At 46.0% G+C, this 19,266-nt stretch overlaps 1 protein-coding gene across 3 annotated transcripts in view; it reads left to right on the top strand.

The window, feature by feature from the left end:
• Nucleotides 1-19,266, top strand: part of ELAPOR2 (endosome-lysosome associated apoptosis and autophagy regulator family member 2) — a 106,759-nt gene that overhangs the window by 62,733 nt on the left and 24,760 nt on the right. Inside the window, exons 4-8 of one of the 3 annotated variants that reach the window (XM_060279475.1) lie at nt 645-792; nt 8,427-8,513; nt 12,888-12,993; nt 15,189-15,341; nt 17,399-17,487. In XM_060279475.1, the coding sequence (XP_060135458.1) occupies nt 645-792; nt 8,427-8,513; nt 12,888-12,993; nt 15,189-15,341; nt 17,399-17,487 (583 nt within the window). Of the gene's footprint in view, nt 1-644; nt 793-7,476; nt 7,773-7,805; nt 8,320-8,426; nt 8,514-12,887; nt 12,994-15,188; nt 15,342-17,398; nt 17,488-19,266 lie in introns of those variants that run through there. The other 2 variants (XM_035128037.2, XM_035128036.2) reach the window with 2 other exon arrangements.

Raw genomic sequence — 19,266 nt, 5'->3', positions numbered from 1 at the left:
CTCCTCCTCCTCCTCCTCCTCCTCCTCCTCCTCCTCCTCCTCCTCCTCCTCTTCTTCTTCTTCTTCTTCTTCTTCTTCTTCTTCTTCTTCTTCTTCTTCTTCCTCTTCCTCTTCTTCTTCTTCTTCTTTGACTGGTGCTCAGAAATGTATGGAGTGGTCTTCCTTCAAGGAGTTGACACCACCACTTGGACCTCAAAAGTAGCTGTGATAAGCAATTTAATATTATTTTTGTAGGTCCAAGACTGCCAAGCTTCAATAGGGAAGGGCAAATTTTCGAAAGGAATCCACTGCATCTTTGAAAAATGGTGTCCCGAAAGAACGTTAGTTGCAAAATGTCTTTTATTTCTAGAAAGCTTGAAAAGCAATTGAATAACATTCTATTGTCCTCCTAATGTATCAGTGACTGCTTCCCTGTCATCGCTGTATAGGAATTGTAGCTAACACTAATCAGCTGCAAAATTTAATATTTTCTAGACAAAGAGAAGTGATGGATGAGAAGCTCTTTTATATTCTTGTCTTTATTTTCCCAGGATTTTTACTGCAGGAGATTATTAAGTAGCTAATGGATTAAATATGCCTGATAAATGGATATTTATGGTGCCTATATTGTAAAACAATTCTTGTTTCTGCTCATGTTTGCTCAGATCGTCCTGGACACCTCGTGGGAATTACATTGAGTCAAACAGGGACGACTGCACTGTCTCCTTGATCTACACGGTGCACCTGAAGAAGTCGGGTTCCGTCATCTTTGAATACCAGTATATTGACAACAACATCTTCTTTGAGTTTTTTGTAAGGGGGAATTTGTGCACTAAATCTACACTGAGGCTAAACTGCAGAGGCAGTCTTCTGGAGAGAACTCTCACCGCTTATTTTTGAGGCAGTTTATTGGCATCCTGAGTGTCTTCGCCTCTATGAGGCTTATGCAAATGTGAATCTGTCTTATACTGAAACAGACCACTGATTTTATTTAGCCCACTGCCGATTCACAGCTGCCTCAAAAATATGCTTTGCATAGACTCATAGAATTGTAGAGTTGCAAGGGACTCCCAAGGGTCATCTAGTTCAAGGCAGGAATCTCAACTAAAGCATCCATGACAGATGATGATATTATTATTATTATTATTATTATTACCCCACCCATATGATTGGGTTGCCCCAGCCACTCTGGGCTCTGGCCTCCACTGAAGGAGAGCCCGCCACCTCCTGAGGGAGACTGTTCCACTGTTGAATAGCTCTTACTGTCCAAAACTTCTTCCTGATGTTCAGTTGGAATCTCCTTTCTTGTAACGTGAATCCATTAGTTTGGATGGTCCTCCCCTCCAGAGCAGGAGAAAGCAAGCTTGTTCCCTCATCCATGTGATATCCTTAAGATATTTGAAGATGGCTATCATATCTCCTCTCAGTCTCCTAAACGTCCCCAACTCCCTCTTCCTCATAAGGTTTGGTTTCCATACCCACGATCATCTTGGTTGCCCTCATCTACACATGGAATAGAGTGGGACTATTACTTCCCTTGACACTATGCTTCTGCCAGCTTGAGTCCTGCCCAGATTCACAGAGAAAGTGTTTCTATGGTGTCTAGATGCCGAGAAGTCTAACCTACAACCTAGTTTAGCTAAATGATTTAGGTGCTTTTTGGTCATCTTGTCTCAAGCACATCAAAAAGGCCAATGCAATTCTGGGCTGCATCAAGAGGAGTATAGCATCTAGATCTAGGGAAGTAATAGTACCACTGTATTCTGCTCTGGTCAGACCTCACCTGGAGTACTGTGTCCAGTTCTGGGCACCACAGTTCAAGAAGGATACTGATAAGCTGGAATGTGTCCAGAAGAGGGCAACCAAAATGGTCAAAGGCCTGGAAACGATGCCTTACGAGGAACGACTTAGGGAGCTGGGTATGTTTAGCCTGGAGAAGAGAAGGTTAAGGGGTGATATGATAGCCATGTTCCAATATATGAAAGGATGTCATATGGAGGAGGGAGAAAGGTTGTTTTCTGCTGCTCCAGAGAAGCGGACACGGAGCAATGGATTCAAACTACAAGAAAGAAGCTTCCACCTAAACATTAGGAAGAACTTCCTGACAGTAAGAGTTGTTCGGCAGTGGAATTTGCTGCCAAGGAGTGTGGTGGAGTCTCCTTCTTTGGAGGTCTTTAAGCAGAGGCTTGACAGGCATATGTCAAGAATGCTTTGATGGTGTTTCCTGCTTGGCAGGGGGTTGGACTGGATGGCCCTTGTGGTCTCTTCCAACTCTATGATTCTATGATTCTATGAAAACCGGTGGCCTGCCTCAAATGCTTGCTGAATATCCTTCCCTCCTTAAGCTGCTGGTAAACTCATGACCCAGCTGGGAATGCATGGAGATTCTGGATGTTGGAAGTGTATCCTCTAGATGGGTTTGTTGCAACTGGTGGCAGTTGGCCCAAAGGCCGCTGACTGTGTCAATCCCAGTGGCCATGTGTCTAACCTCCATGTGTGGATTCATACTGTTCATGGCTGGCTTGATCTGTAGTTTTCCCAGAGGACCCTTATCTACACCTATTATGCAGGTGGATGTGTTAAGGTAAAATACATGATGGTTTCATGCCGAGAACCAGAAACTCCACAGCCTTTTATCCTACAGAGCTGCCAATGGCTAGTTTAAAAGGGACTTGCCAACAAATCTAGATGTTGGTATGGTACAGGCCAAACTCAGCCAATAATGCTCTAAAATGTAGAGGCTGTAACACTTTGGATTAATTGGGTTGGAGCTAAGGCACTCTGTCATTTTATTTACGCAACTGGAAAGAGAGCCTGCAGCAGCCTAGGAACCACCCACTCCAGAACTTTGCCCAAGAAGTGAACAAGGGCTCCGCAATTTTATAGATTTTCTGGGTCCAGCGGGCCTTTCTTAAGCTGTGCTTTTGCCATTGCCTCTGTTAGGCTGGCAGGGACCAGTCCCTTTCTAACACAAGTGGCTCACCTTGTAACTTCCTCAGCAAAATGAAGCCCACCGGTGAGCTCCCTGACAGCCTCTCTGTTTTTACAGTCCCTGGCGGGAAGAGATAGACTGGCTTCTGGTGAGTCTGGCAGGCAGATGTGTTGGGTGGGCTTGCCTTTGGCTTTGGTTCAAAAGGAGGGCTGGCACCTGACTTGAAACAAAAATGTGATATAGCTGCGGACTTCTTCTTCTTCTTCTTTTTGCAGTTTCCAGAGCATCTTGTGTGAAAGACAGAATTTTGGCTGGGCTCCCAGAATTGTTTGAGTGAACCTCGGGTTTTACCTAAGTTAGAGTCATCCAAATGCATCTGTACACAAATTGCACTGCATATGAACCGTGAAATGCAGGACGGACCATGTTGCTCACCTGCATTTCCCCCCAGATGGTTGAATGTGTGCCTGGCAGGTGCCTGGGTGTGCTGTCTCTCTAATTCCCCCACCGCAGGCTTTGCTGAGGCGATGGAGGTGAGGTGGGTGGTGCCAATGCAATGTGACAGCTTGGCAGCTGTGGGCATTGCTCTCCCGCCCACTTACCTCCCTGCACAACTCCTTCACTCGGCATTAGGATCTGCCGACAGCAGTCACAGGAGCCAAAAATGTCTGCCCGCTCACCAGTGTTCAAAAAGTCCAGCCCCTTTATGCCCCCACAGCTGGCAACCCTGACTCGCACATTATGCAAGCTCACAGCCAGCGCCAGCCACTGGGCCAAGTGTCCTCTTTCTATATGAACTCAGAAGCCTGATCTGGCTGGGCCAGGCAGCTGGGCCTGGCCATTATTTTAATTTCCCAAAGTGATGCTGGGTCAGTGGTTCTGTGGGAAATGAAAGGGGTGGCTAACTCTGGCTGTCTGGCACTGCCATGAGTGCTGGTACAGAAAAAAATAAGGGAGACCAGGGCAGGCATCTGCATTGGGCCCATACCTGCCAAGTTGCTGTCGGAGAAATAAGGGACCGGGCCGGAAATAGCAGACCGGAAGTAGCGCTGCTGCCATTTTGGAACTGGGCGGAGCATGCTCAGAAGTGACTTTTGATGCTGCTTTGCCCAGTTCCAAAATGGCCGCCGCGCCAGAAGTCGCACTGCAGCCATTTTGGAGCTGGGCAGAGCAGCATCAAAAGTCGCTTCTGAGCATGCTCCGCCCAGTTCCAAAATGGCAGCAGCGCCAGAATAAACCGGGGAAAAACAAAAAATCAGTTTTTTCAGCTAGGAACAGCTGGAAAAACGGGGATTTCACGGGGAATACGGGAGACTTGGCAGCTATGATTGGGCCCTGGCAGGTTTGTCAGGTGCTGATGCCCTTTGCAAGCCTGCTGCCAAATGAGCATCACAAACGCCAAGGGAGTGAGGGGTGTGTGCATTCAAACAATGCTGTGTAGGTGGCTGGATGAAAGTAGAGGAAGACTGAATAAGTGGAGGATGGAAAATGTTCCTCCCGCTTTGTGTGAGGGATGAATCACTCCTGTTTCTGCTGCTGCCACAGAGGGCGTTTGGCCCTAATTAACATTTGCAGACTGTTTGGAGACAATGAGATGCAGCGCTGTGGGCAGGAAACTCAATGTGCCAGCTCCTTCTATGTGGCAGGCACAGAAACATGGGCAGAGCAAGCATGCCGCCCAAGGCACCTTCCTTCTCTTGGTTCAGTACCATCCATTGCCCTTCGCTAATAAGACAGTACGTGCTCGCGGGAGATGTCTTTTGAGGTACTGTCTATATTTTTAACCGTCGCGGCTCGTTAAGATTCTGAAAAAGGAAGCCACAAGTGATTCTGCTGCAGTTACATTAATTTGCTTCCAGATGTACACTTGTAGCGGCCGCTCAGCTGGGCAGCCATTGATTTCTTTCTTTCTCACAGGAAAGCAAACGCATCAACTGCCTGAGTCTTAGGCCCAAGAATCACTTCCAGCCAACGGCTGACGTTGATCAAAGCATCCTTGATAGCTTTTCTGCACTCTGGGGGTGCCATCTTCAAGTCTCATGAAGCAAGAGCAGCTCTAGTGTAGCAGGTAGACCAGGAGCCACTGAGGGGAAACACAGGCAGACAGACATGCAGACAACTAGCTCCATACTTAGGCAGATGCGCAGGTTGGGTGTCTGAACTTGCCCAAACCTCCCCCGACTCTGCTCCTTCCTCAAACATGAGACTCGCTTTGGGATGTCAGAGAATTCCAATGGCAATGGGAGCAGGAGCAAAAATGGCTGATGCTTGCTTATTTCTCCTATGTCCACATAGCTGCCAAGTTATCCCTTTTTTAAAGGGATTTTCCCTTATGCTGAATAGGCTTCCTCGCGAGAAAAGGGAAAACTTGGCAGCTATGTATGTCCAGAAAGGAAATCAATCCAGTGAATAGAATCTGTATTTGCTGTTGTTCTTGCTTTCAGTCCACAAACAAATAGTAATTCACAAACAAATATTAGTTTACATTTTCCCACATTTGCATTGCATTTCCTTTGCATTGAAAATAATGGGATAGAATAATGTTACAACAATGTATGTACATTTTTTATTTTATTATTTTATTATATTTATATTTCTAGTACCCCCATCATTTACAATATAAAAACATAGAAATATACAACATAGAATAATAGAGTTGGTAGAGACCACAAGGGCCATCCAGTCCAACCCCCTGCCAAGCAGGAAACACCATCAAAGCATTCCTGACAGATGCCTGTCAAGCCTCTGCTTAAAGACCTCCAAAGAAGGAGACTCCACCACACTTCTTGGCAGCAAATTCCACTGCCGAACAGCTCTTACTGTCAGGAAGTTCTTCCTAATGTTTAGGTGGAATCTTCTTGCTTGTAGTTTGAATCCATTACTCAGTGTCCGCTTCTCTGGAGCAGCAGAAAACAATCTTTCACCCTCCTCTATATGACATCCTTTTATATATTTGAACATGGCTATCATATCACCTTCTTGCATCTCGTTTCACAAGGCAGAATATTATTTTAGGCACCATTATGTTTATAATCACCTTTAAAAGTTCTTTTAATATAAAATTACCTTTAAAAGCTCTTTTATTTCCTCGTACAGTAGTTAGTTACTCCATAAAGCAAGGTCCAATTTTTATGTAAGACATGGATGTTGTTGTTTTTTAAAAAATAAATTATGTCAGTATGGCTCACATAGAGGAGCTTTCCTGTGGTTTTTGCCCCTGTCAGCTTAGAAGATGCTCTGTCTCACTTTGTCACAGGTTTATTCTTCTGAACATTAGGGTTTCTGATTAAGCACCCCTCTCCCCCTCTTTCTCGTTACTCCAGTGTAGTTACCTCAAAGATGCTTGAAATGTGAAACTTAGGCTTCCCCCCCCCCAACCTCACAGAGGCCTCCAACATCACTGCTCTAGATGAAATAGCATGTTATTATCACTTTTCTTAAATTCCTGCTGTTACAGAATAGCCAGTCATTTTGTCTGCACTGCTATTGAACAATTTTGCTATTCTCCTGAACAGTTATTTGCTAGCAAGTAAAGTAAAAGTGCCCTGCAGGGGAGCCTCCACCTCAGGCACGGCCACAGAAGGTACTCGGGAATCAGCAAAGCCATCTCTGCTTGCCAGGTGGCCAGGATGCGGGAGAGAGGGATGCATCAATTCAGCATCTTTTCAGTTTCCAAGTATCCATTGCAACTGCTTTTGAAAGCATATTTGGAAAGTTTGGATTTATTTGCTGCATCAGGCCAATGATCCGCCCAAGCCAGCATTTCGTCTCTGACAATGGCTGGCGTCTGGCCCATTCAGCACATGGTTGCTCCCTGGCCGTGCTGGTGGCCTTCTGCCTTCTGATTTAGAGACATGCCGCTATAAACATAGAGGCGTCCTCATTTTTTGCCACAGGTAATAGGGGGAATCCCCACTTTTGCAGGGGTTCTGCCCCTGCCCTGCCTCATTCTTCCCCATTCCACCCCAGTCCCCTTTCAGTGCATTGAGCACAGGATTTGCGTGTTAAGGAGATGCCTGCAGTCCTCTCTAGACCTCCAGGCAGATTGGGGGGGGGGCAACCAGTTTGGTTGCATGGGGCATGGAGCCTGGGGGGGGGGGGCGCCGCAACTATGATTTAGAAAGGAGTGCCAGAGGCGTCAGGGTGCTGAATTTTGGTGTCACACAGCGTGCCACTGAAATTTGAGACCCCAAGATCTGCCACTCAGGTATCTATTCCTCTCATGTATCTATTCCACCCCCCCCCCAGCAAACCCAATCCTAACTCAATCAGATTGTGACCACCGCCACATCTTGTGGCAGCGAATTCCACAAATTCAGTTAGATATTGCATTGTACAGTACAATGCTTTCCTAGCCTTGAAGCTGCTGTTGACCAACTGTTTCGCACGACACCCATGTGTAACGCGAATCAAGGCCTACAGCCGTGATTTGAAGCCCGTGAGCCTCCAGACCTTGTTGGGCTGCAGCTCCCATCAATTCTGAGCCGTGGCCGTACTGGCTGGACGAATGGGAGTTGGTGTCCAATGAATTGGGGGGCGGGGGGGGGAGGCACAGGTTGCCGTACCAGGACTAGAGGAATCCATCTGGCTTTTGGGTGCTGCTGCAGAGCAGGACGTAAGAGAGGTCCTGGTCAAGTATTCAACTCCTTACATGTAAATAAGTGTGGGAGAGGAAGCAGGATTATGCTGGCCAGCCCTGCCCTCTTAAGTTCATCACCTTTTCCATTCTTTACAGCCCCCCAAAATTGAGGCTGAAGGTCTGAAGCAGAGAACCTTTTCTGCTATGGAGACTCCTCCCATGATTTAGGTGCCTACTTGTGTGAATGAGGAATTGCCCTATTCCAAGAGGATAGCAGATCATGTGAGTCCTGAGCTCACTCAATAACCTTAGGAAAGGCTGTGTTGTCTCCACTCACACTCCTCCCACCCCACTCTGGAATAATAATGGCTTAACACTTTGGGTTTACTGAGTGGCAAAGGTAAAAAGGGTTGTGGGTCGCGCTGTGGTCTAAACCACTGAGCCTCTTGGGCTTGCTGATCAGAAGGTCAGCAGTTCGAATCCACACGATGGGGTGAGCTCCCATTGCTCTGCTCCAGCTCCTGCCAACCTAGCAGTTTAAAAGCATACCAGTGCAAGTAGATAAATAGGTACTGCTGCAGCGGGGAGGTAAGCGGCATTTCCATGTTCTCTAACTTCTGTTGTGGTTGTCCGTTGTGCCAGAAACGGTTTAGTGATGCTGACCACTTGATGCAGAAAGCTGTCTGTGGACAAATGCCAGCTCCCTCAGCCTGAAAGTATAAATGAGCACCACAACCCCATATTTGCCTTTGACTGGACTTCACCATCCAGGGGTCCCTTACCTGTTTGCCTTACCTTACTGGTTGGCACAAGGATTACGGAGATGCATGTAAGGGGTTTTGAAAACATTCAAAGTGTTGCATAAATATTGCTTCTGTTACTGGCTAACAGCAAATTAACTCAATATCTGATAGCTCCCATTTTTTAAATCAATAGATTCAGAATGATCAGTGCCAAGAGATGGACTCCACAAGCGATAAATGGATGAAGTTGACAGATAATGGCGAATGGGGCTCCCATTCTGTGAGTATAATGTTTCATGGCTTGGTGAATAGAATCTTAGAATTGTAGACTTGGAAGGGACCCCAAGGGTCATCTAGTCCAACTCCCTGCAATGCAGGGATCTCAGCTGAAGCATCTATGACAGATGGCAATCCAACCTGGGCTTAAAAACCTCCAAGGAAGGAGAGTCCACCACCTCCCAAGGGAGACCATTCCACTCCTTTCTTGTAACTAGAAGCTACAGTGGTACCTTGGTTTACGAACTTAATCCGTTCTGGAAGTCTGTTCTTAAACCAAAGTGTTCTTAAACCCAGGCGTGCTTTCCCATAGCAGCGGGGGACTCAATTTACAAATGGAAGACACTCAACAGGAAGTGAAACATGTTCTTATTCCAAGGCAAACTTCACAAACCAAAACACCTGCTTCTGGGTTTGCAGCATTCTTAATCCAAGTTGTTCATAATCTAAGCTGTTCTTAAACCAAGGTACCACTGATTTGGTTTGTGTCCCACTCTCCATCTTCCATATGACAACCCTTGAGATATTTGAAGGTGGCTATCATATTTCCTTTCGGTCTCCTCTTTTCCTAGCTAAACATACCCAGCTCCTTCAACCTTTCCTCATAACACTTTCCTGATCCTTGATCATCCTGCTCACCCTCCTCTGCACATGAGTATCAACCTCCTCCTTAAATTGTGGTGTCCAGAATTGGACACAGTATTCCAGGTGTGGTCTGACCAAGGCAGAATAGAATGGGCCTATGACATCCCTTAATGGGGCCGCGGGTGGCGCTGTGGTCAAACCACTGAACCTAGTGCTTGCCGATCGGAAGGTCGGCGGTTCGAATCCTCGCGACGGGGTGAGCTCCCGTTGCTTGGTCCCAGCTCCTGCCAACCTAGCAGTTCGAAAGCACATCAAAGTGCAAGTAGATAAATAGGAACTGCTACAGCGGGAAGATAAACAGTGTTTCTGTGTGCTGCTCTGGTTTGCCAGAAGCGGCTTTGTCATGCTGGCCACATGACCCAGAAGCTGTACGTCGGCTCCCTCAGCCAAGAATGCGAGATGAGTGTCGCAACCCCAGAGTCGTCTGCGACTGGACCTAATGGTCAGGGGTCCCTTTATCTTTTATGACATCCCTTGATCTGGACACTAGACTGTTGATACAGCCTAGAATAGATATAGTGGAAACCTGATCATCTTGTGATTCGATGTCTTTTTCACTCTGTAGTTCTCTGAACCCCATCAAGGAACTGACTGATGCCCTATCAGCAACCCATACCCTCAAAAGCTTACATGCCCCTACATGCTGCGGCGCAGTTTAGGGCATGGCTGCAGAATCCTGAAGCAGGATTTAACTCCCCCCTCCCATCAGCTGATGCATGGGCAGTTCAATCCTGCTTGGTTTTGGTGCAAAAGAGTTCCATGTTGAAAACGCTCTTGCACATCCACAACCTGCAGGAAGCAGGATTGAACCCTCCCCCCCCCCACTCATAAGCCAATGACAAGGCAGATCAGTTCTGCCTAATAAGTATCTTCATCCCACCCTCCACAAGCCAACTTTGACAGGTGGGTGGGATCAACTGATGTCCGTCCCTGTAGGCTGGCAGGGAGATAGAAACAAAACCATTTCTCCACTTGCTTCTTGTGGCTGCATCATTCAAAATTCCAAAGGGTTCACTGTAAAGATAAAAAGTTCAAATTTTTGAGACTGAATGAAGGATCGTTCTCAGAACCACACAGAAAAAGAATCACCTTGTGTGAGCTGTGTGTAGGTCTGAGGCAGAGTTTCTCCTTTTATTTGCATGCGATCGCCGAAGAATTGATGCTTTTGAATTCTGGTGCTGGAGGAGACTCTTGAGAGTCCCATGGACTGCAAGAAGATCAAACCTATCCATTCTTAAGGAAATCAGCCCTGAGTGCTCCCTGGAAGGACAGATCGTGAAGCTGAGGCTCCAATACTTTGGCCACCTCATGAGAAGAGAAGACTCCCTGGAAAAGACCCTGATGTTGGGAAAGATGGAGGGCACAAGGAGAAGGGGACGACAGAGGACGAGATGGTTGGACAGTGTTCTCGAAGCTACCAACATGAATTTGACCAAACTGCGGGAGGCAGTGGAAGACAGGAGTGCCTGGCGTGCTCTGGTCCATGGGGTCACAAAGAGTCGGACACGACTAAACAACACTTATCTCACATTTTTATTCCTTGTCAAACTCAGGAGCTGAGTAAACAGGGCAAGGCTTCATTTCTCTTTTCTGGGCAAGGGGAGAAAACAAAACCTCTCTATGTGTTTTAAGCAGACCTGTCAGTATGTTTGACTGAATTGTTTGCTCTCTAGGTCCTTTAAACTAGTTCAACAAAACTGGGGTGCGGTTTCTCAAAGATTATTGTGCCTCCTTGACCTCTTTTTGCTCCAATGCAAAAAGTACTGTTTTCAAGTACTCTGTTTTACTTCTTGGAATTTGCAGCAACAGTGGGGTGTTGTTTTTTTTAATTTACTCCTTGGTAGTTGCAAAGTCTGAAGCAGCAACCGGTGTGTGTGAGGATTCTTCCAGGGGTAGCTTGGCTTTTGTGCAGTGATGTCAAGCTTCAGGAAGCCTTTCTGCAATTGACTTTTTCCATTCAAGGAATGCTCACCTATGTGCTTGGACACATGCACAGATCACATAAAATGCTGGTCGGCAGGGGAAGCCCGTCTCGTATTGCCGCCTTGGGTGACATGCCTTAGTGCTGCTCCTGCTGCTGCCACCCTTCTGCCAAAGCCTCGCTTTCTGGGGTTGTTCAGCATCTTCTGCTGAGATCCTGTGGCGTTCTTGTGAGATCTCGCCAGAAGCTGCTGTCATAGAATCATAGAATCATAGAGTTGGAAGAGACCACAAGGGCCATCCAGTCCAACCCCCTGCCAAGCAGGAACACCATCAAAGCATTCTTGACATATGCCTGTCAAGCCTCTGCTTAAAGACCTCCAAAGAAGGAGACTCCACCACACTCCTTGGTAGCAAATTCCACTGCCGAACAGCTCTTACTGTCAGGAAGTTCTTCCTAATGTTTAGGTGGAATCTTCTTTCTTGAAGTTTGAATCCATTGCTCCGTGTCCGCTTCTCTGGAGCAGCAGAAAACAATCTTTCTCCCTCCTCCATATGACATCATTTCATATATTTGAACATGGCTATCATATCACCCCTTAACCTTCTCTTCTCCAGGCTAAACATACCCAGCTCCCTAAGCCGTTCCTCATAAGGCATCGTTTCCAGGCCTTTGGCCATTTTGGTTGCCCTCCTCTGGACACATTCCAGCTTGTCAGTATCCTTCTTGAACTGTGGTGCCCAGAACTGGACACAGTACTCCAGGTGAGGTCTGACCAGAGCAGAATACAGTGGTACTGATACTGTTGCCACCTCTCTAGGTGGCTGCCTCGGCCCAGGGCTCCCCAACAGCTGCACATGGGAGGGGGAAACTGGGAGCAGTGAGCCAGCAGACCATCATGGAGACTTGCCTGCAAATTCCTATTCTCATTGGAGAGACACCACATATCTTTCCAGGGAACCCCAAAATTCCCCGGAGCACAGTTTGAAGTCACTGCTCTTGCCTAACAGGAAGACACCCTGGAGTAATTATGACATCGAAGGAGGCCAGTGAGGAAGAGACCCCATTTGGTAAAGCAGAGTGGACTTTGGGCTGATGGACATGAGCAGCAAAATGACACTGAGAGTCCTTCCTGGACTGTTCTACTCCCCTCTGCAGATGGGGAGTTGCATTTGAAGAGTTGCATTTGGAATACCTCCCTGTCTTAATAACATCCCTTCCTGAATGTAAAAGCCTAGTACTTTGGGGAAACATGTTAGATCCTTTATCCCTGGTAGGAGACATTTCTAAATCGAGGGGGTTGGGGATAGAGGGATAGTCTTGGAGGAGAAACACCTGGGTTGAGGACTGTGGTCACCAGGGATGTCTCTCAGCATCACCCACATCAAAGAGCTGTGAGGAAAAGATGAGATAAAGCCACATCACAATATCTATCTGTCTATCTATCTATCTATCTATCTATCTATCTATCTATCTATCTATCTATCTATCTATCTATCTATCATCTATCTATCTCTACCTACCTATCATCTATCCCCCACAGGCCTGAATAAAAATAAGATATGCAACTTTTTTATTTGCCATTTGAAGTGAAATAATCCAGGAAGGCCTTGCTCGGTGACTTTCTGATAGTATAGTTCCTCTCTTAATATCTGTTCTAGGAAGTGCTGGGTCAGACCATTGTGTGCTCAGGGGCAGCTCCCGACTTTGAGTCAACCCATGCTCTTGTACGCACAAGTCCATATCATGTTCATATCAGGGTGAGGTTTGAATGACCTTTTCGTGTGTGTTTTTGTGTGTGTCTCTTCTCAGGTAACGTTGAAATCTGGCACTAATGTATTATACTGGAGAACAACAGGAATCCTTATGAGTTCTCAGGTGGTGAAGCCTGTCCTCCTGAAAAACATCACCATTGAAGGTATGAAGCAGGAGTCGGCAACCTTTTCTCTCTATCGAGGGCCACATGGCCCCAGGAGCAAACTGTCAGGGGCCGCCTGCTGATGGTGGGCAGAGCCAGAGACAAAGTGTTCTGGATCTACTAATCCAGAATAAAGGCTTTCTCACATGAATATTCACCTATTACAATTCCCACTTCTATGCAAGTCAGAAGGAAACTCCACTGGATTTTGGTGGGATTACTCTGAAACGTACAGAGGAAATGGGTTTAGTAAAACGTGTCAAGAACCAGTGCCCTAAGACTCGGGGTACCCCATCTTGTTCGTTCAGCAAAGTAGCAGAACTTTGGCAATGCTTGAATTCCAAAAAGACACAGGCAGCAGGAAATGTCTTTAGTAGAGATTTACTAAGGCATAAAGTTGCTTGCTAGCTCCCTAGCAAGGCAAGGCAAAACTTGGCTCATTTAGAGAAAATCCAGCTTTCAGCAGTAAAAAACAAACAAAACAAAACAAACATAAATGCAAAAACAGAATAGCAGTAGGAGAAAGAGAGAGAAAGAGAATAACGGAGCCCCCTGGGCAGACAGTCTGTCTCCAGAGCGAACTGTCTTGAAGTTTAGAGACAGCCCAGCAGGAAAATAACATTAGTGCTTTCTCTGCCTTTGAGAAGACCTGAGAACCTTTTAAACACTAGAATGCCCCAGAATGTTTCCCAAAACCTATTCCTTGACAAAACATCTATACAATATGCTGTTCTGGAAAGCAAGTGAACAGTAATCCCTTTCTGACATAAGCGTCACCCACCCCTAGCAGAAGCCTATGGATTTCTTCTTAGACTACCGGGGGGGGGGGGACTTGAACAGCGTACACACTAATCTATTTGCAGCACAAAAACTGTATCCCCCCCCCCAGTCTGGAATGATTCTTGCTCATGCTCAACGTGCTGCTTTAGATTGATTCTGGATCCTTCTAGATCCACCAGGGTGGGTGGGGTTATCTCACTGGTGTGTGAACCCCCTGCCCCTCCCAGTACATTATCTACATTTCTCCCACGCCCCAGCTGCTGAAGAAGGAAGTAGCGGTTGCTCTCTTGCCATTCGTCCACCCCAAGCAAACTAATCTTAACTAACAACCACCACAACTAAGTGGCAGGGCCAACCATCATCTAAATGAGAAAGTGAGGGTTTTTTTTATTTAAAAGGAAAAACAAAAGGGAGACCATTCTGCAAGTGGTACCTTGGTTTAAGCACACAATTGGTTCCGGAAGTCTGTACTTAACCTGAAGCATACTTAACCTGAAGCGAACTTTCCCATTGAAAGTAATGGAAAGTGGATTAATCCGTTCCAGACGGGTCCGCGGAGTACTTAAACTGAAAGTACTCAAACCGAAGCGTACTTAAACCGAGGTATGACTGTACCTTGTGTATCACTTTCCTTTCCACAACAAGCTTCTTTAGGTTGGGAGAACATAAATAACAAATTTGTCTTGTTTTGTGCTATGTATTCCTCTTTCTCACCGCAATCTGTACCGGACTTTAATTTAGACAAAATGCTTTTGGAATGCCTCAGTTGCAGGACTACTGCTGACCTCTGCTGGGGATAATTAGGTTTGCAGTGATACCAATATACCTATAGCTAGAAGATTTGCATTTAGGATTTTCAGGAGCGTGGGAGTGAAAATATCACTTTGAGATATTGTCATCAGAAGCAATTCATAAATGGAACAAAATAAATAAAAATGAAATTCATATGCCACACCTTTCTTGGCTTACAGGCAGGCACACATTCCTTGTCTTGTGGCAAGTGGCTTTGGAACAGAGATTCCACTATAGTTTAGGATATATTTAGGAACATGCATCCGTGATATAAAGTCAGTCATTGACAACTAGGGGTGAATGAATAAGTGCTTTTTTTTAAAAAAAACAAGACTTTATGTTACTTTTGCATGCCTTCTTTCTGCAAATACTACACATATTGAAACATTTTTATTTCAAAATATGTATTTTGCCATATATTTTATCTGAAAACATACATTTTTAGATGCATTTTGTTGTGTGTGTTTTTTGAGCCAAGTAGTGTATCCTGAAATTTTTAAGAAGTGTGAAGATAAGAATGCAGTGTTTGGATACTTCTTTCCTTAAGTCTTGCTGAGCCTAATGAATTGGGTCTAATGCTGTTCTTTGGGGGTAAGCCTTTGCTTCTCTACTTTGCTTTATAGGAGTGGCCTATACATCTGAATGCTTTCCCTGTAAACCTGGCACATTCAGCAACACGCCAGGCTCTTCCACTTGCCAGGTCTGTCCTAGGAATTCATACTCGGAAAAGGGTGCCAAGGAATGTACCAAGTGCCAGGAAGAAACACATTATGCAGGTATCGTGGAGAGATCTGAAAGGCTGGGTCCAGTTCAAATTAACCATAACAGTCATGTCAGAATAGGATTTTGTAGCCATGTGTACAATTCTGATTTGGGGTTACTTTTGTCCCCTCCAGCCCCAAAATGTTGTATGAGAATGTCCCGCGATTTGTCTAGCTGAGGAGGTTGTGAAAAGGGCTGCTTCATAGATGAAGTGGTGCCGAGAGATTTTAAAGAGAATTTGCCCTTAAATCTAAGATAGCAAAGGCATGCAACTAGTTTTCCTAGAGAGGGTCTCCTTGAAAAGGATTTGATGATTGGTTCAGAAATGCTGGACTCTGGTGTCTCCTCCAAATGGCGTGGCACCTCTCTCTGCACACTGTTTGGTCTGGGGAATCCAGATCTCTCTTCTCTCTCAATAGAGCATTCAATGGGGAGGGCCGTGGGTCAGTGGCAGAGCATCTGGCTTGCATTCAGAAAGTCCCAGGCTCATGTGAACAGGATCTCAGGGTCCGAGTAGAAGTCAAGGGAAGTAACAGTTTTGTTCTATTCTGCCGTGGTCAGACCATACCTGCAGTCATAGAATCATAGGATTGCAGAGCTGGAAGTGACCCCAAGGGTCATCTAGTCCAACCCCCTGCAAAGCAGGAATCTCAGCTGAAGCATCCATGACAGACACTATCCAACCTCTGCTTAAAAACCTCCAAGGAAGGAGAGTCCACAGCCTCCCAAGGGAGACTGTTCCACTGTTAACAACCCTTATATCAGAAGCCCCGTGTCCAGTTCTGGGGACCACAATTTAAGAAGGATATTGACAAGCTGTAACATGTGCAGAGCATACCTGCCAAGTTCCTGCCAGAAAAATAAGGGATCGGACCAGAAGTAGCAGACCGGAAGTAGCGCTGCCGCCATTTTGGAACTGGGCGGAGCATGCTCAGAAGCGACTTTTGATGCTGCTCTGCCCAGTTCCAAAATGGCCGCCGTGCCGGAGGTCGCGCTGCAGCCATTTTGGAACTGGGCAGAGCAGCATCAAAAGTTGCTTCTGAGCATGCTCCGCCCAGTTCCAAAATGGCCGCTGCGCCAGAAAACATTTCTGCGCATGTCCAGAGACTCCAGACATGCACAGAAGGAGCCTCCCCTAGCCGGTAAGTAAACAAATCCGTTTTTTCAGCTGGGAACAGCTGGGAAAATGGGGGTTTCCCGGGGAATACGGGAGACTTGGCAGCTATGGTGCAGAGGAAGGCAACCAAGATGATCAAGGGCCTGGATCCAAGCCTGATGAAGAGTGACTGAGGGAATTTTGTATGTTTAGCATGGTAAAGAGGAGATTGCGAAGAGATATGAACCCAAACCAATGGCTTCAAGTTACAAGAAAGGAGATTCCAACTCAACATCTGGAAGAACTTTCTGACAGCAAGAGCTATTCAGCAGTGGAACAGTCTCCCTTAGGGGGCTGTGGACTCTTCTTCTTTGGAGGTATCTATGCAGAGGTTGGGTGTCCCTCTGTCATGGATGCTTCAGCTGATATTCCTGCATTGCAGGGGGTTGGACTAGATGACCCTTGCAGTACCTTCCAGCTCTGCAATCCTACGATTCTATGACTCCAGGTATGGTCTGACCACGGCAGAATATAATAATAATAATAATAATAATAATAATAATAATAATAATAATAATATATTATTTATACCCTGCCCATCTGGCTGGGTTTCCCCAGCCACTCTGGGCGGCTTCCAACCGAATATTAAAAACAGTACAGCACCAAACATTAAAAACTTCCCTAAACAGGGCCACCTTCAGTTGTCTTCTGAAAGTAGAATAGTTCCTTATTGCTTTGACATCTGCTGGGAGGGCGTTCCACAGGGCGGGTGCCACTACCGAGAAGGCCCTCTGTCTGGTTCCCTGTAACCTCACTTTTCACAATGAGGGAACCGCCAGAAGTCCCTCGGTGCTGGATCTGAGCACCCTTGACTTCTACTCGGACCCTGAGATCTGGTTCCAACTCTACAATTCTGTTATTCTGTGCCAAGTATATTTTGGTTTCTATGCTTATAAGTTTCTGTTCTGTTTTCAGAGGAAGGATCAAGCCAATGCGTTGAACGTCCTCCTTGCTCAAAGAAAGACTTTTTCCAAATCCACACACCATGTGACCGAGATGGAAAAGTGAGTAGCAGACTCTCCCAAAGCATTTCCACGGGAGTCTTTCACAATGTGGACTGAAGTGTTGGTGGTCCTCATGGTTTGCACCCAAGACGGGGCAGCCAAGATGGTGCCCTCCAGGTGTTGTTGGACTGCAACTCCCCCATCACAGGCCATTGGCCAGGCTGACTGGAGCTGACCTAAGTTTGATCCTTGGCTTAAGGAAACTTGAGATATTAATTGTAGTGGAAATATCAGTCTATTTGTTGGCCAGCTGCTCATACGGTAAGATAAGCATTTGCAATGTTCTTGGCAAGACTGTGGGAGTTTTTGTAAGCTAATCATCTATTTAAGTTCATAGAATTTATGAAACATGTTTCAGGTCATATGATATTGTGCTCTGTGACCTCTGCAACAACCTTGTGAATTAGGAGCATTTACTATCGAACCTTCGAGGTAACCCGCTGTAATTGCAGATCACTGTGTAATTGAGCTGTGAAATCCAAATCCCTCCCCAAGGCTCTCTTATTTTGATTAGACTCACAATCCTTCTTGTCACAGTGGCCGGAGTGGACTACTTCAGAGTAACGACGCTACGCAGCTCTGCATTTTATTCTTTTATTGGTGCTGCGTATTTACAGTGCTTAAGTCATTGCTATTTACACGGAGTGATGTGGTCAGTCGGTTTCAGAACCTCCTAATGGCTTTTGGCGTGTCTTTCTCCAACACAAAAGCTTTGGCAGACCCATCCTCTTTCCCCTCCTCTTTCTGCGTAATTCCGGAGTTGGGGGGATGGGTCTCCCGCCCTTATTCGCCTCTTCCTGTCCCACCTGGGACCCTGGCTCCTCTACCTTGCCTGAGCCTCGGACACGACTTCCTGCTTCCCCACTGGCATCGGAACTCTCTCTGCTTCCCCCTGTGCTCGGGGATTGGCTTGAACTCAGGAGGGGAGGGACTTCGCGATATCCCCTGTCCCTCACACTTCTGCTTTCTCTTCCTGACCTTTTCACTCAAGCAAGAGGGAAAATATCCCTCTGAAATATAGAATGACTACATAGAAGAAAGCATTCTACTCCTATGTCAGAGAAAGGCACAATTGGTTATTGTGCACAAGCTCTTTTGACTTATAGCTGTTTAAGTGCCTAGACACTCTCTGGGGTTCTGTCCTTTCACTCCATTTTTTCTTTTACAAGTCTCCTTGCAAATGCTTTTCTTCCTTGCTGTGTCCACGTTTATTACATTTGCCCAGGTGTGCGAACTCACTGGAGCTACTGAAATAAATGGAAAACATTCAGTGGATTTCAGATTGGACTATGTAAGATCACAGTAAATTCTGTTAAACTGCTACCCACAAATAATGGTTGAAGAAGTGACAGGACTGGGTAGTAATTTGCAGAGAGAGAATGACTGACACAGTCCATCTGTTTGGCCTTAAGAATACAGCCATCAATCAATAGTAAATACAACAACAAATCTGCTTATTGTGAGGACCATGCCTGTATACAAATCTCAACACAACAATAATTAAAAATATTAAAATTCATTGCATACTATCCCAACAAAACCTGCATCCCACAAAACAGGAAGAGAAGGAAAACAAGCAACGAGTTAAACAGACGATGAAGGGGTCTTTACTTTGTCATCCATAAATCTTTCCCTGGCTTTCATGGCCTTCATCACAAAGACCGCTACCACATGGGTAATCTGTGGGTTAGCATCAACTAACAAAAATTTTACTCTATCTTCAGGATTGATTATAGAGTTGGGTATAATTTGCAGCATTGCATCTCTAAAGCCCGAGTA

Source organism: Zootoca vivipara, chromosome 10, assembly GCF_963506605.1.
Source record: "Zootoca vivipara chromosome 10, rZooViv1.1, whole genome shotgun sequence".
Lineage (NCBI taxonomy): Eukaryota > Metazoa > Chordata > Lepidosauria > Squamata > Lacertidae > Zootoca > Zootoca vivipara.
The sequence above is the reverse complement of the archived record's forward strand: the minus strand, read 5'-3'. Positions and strand labels throughout refer to the sequence as shown.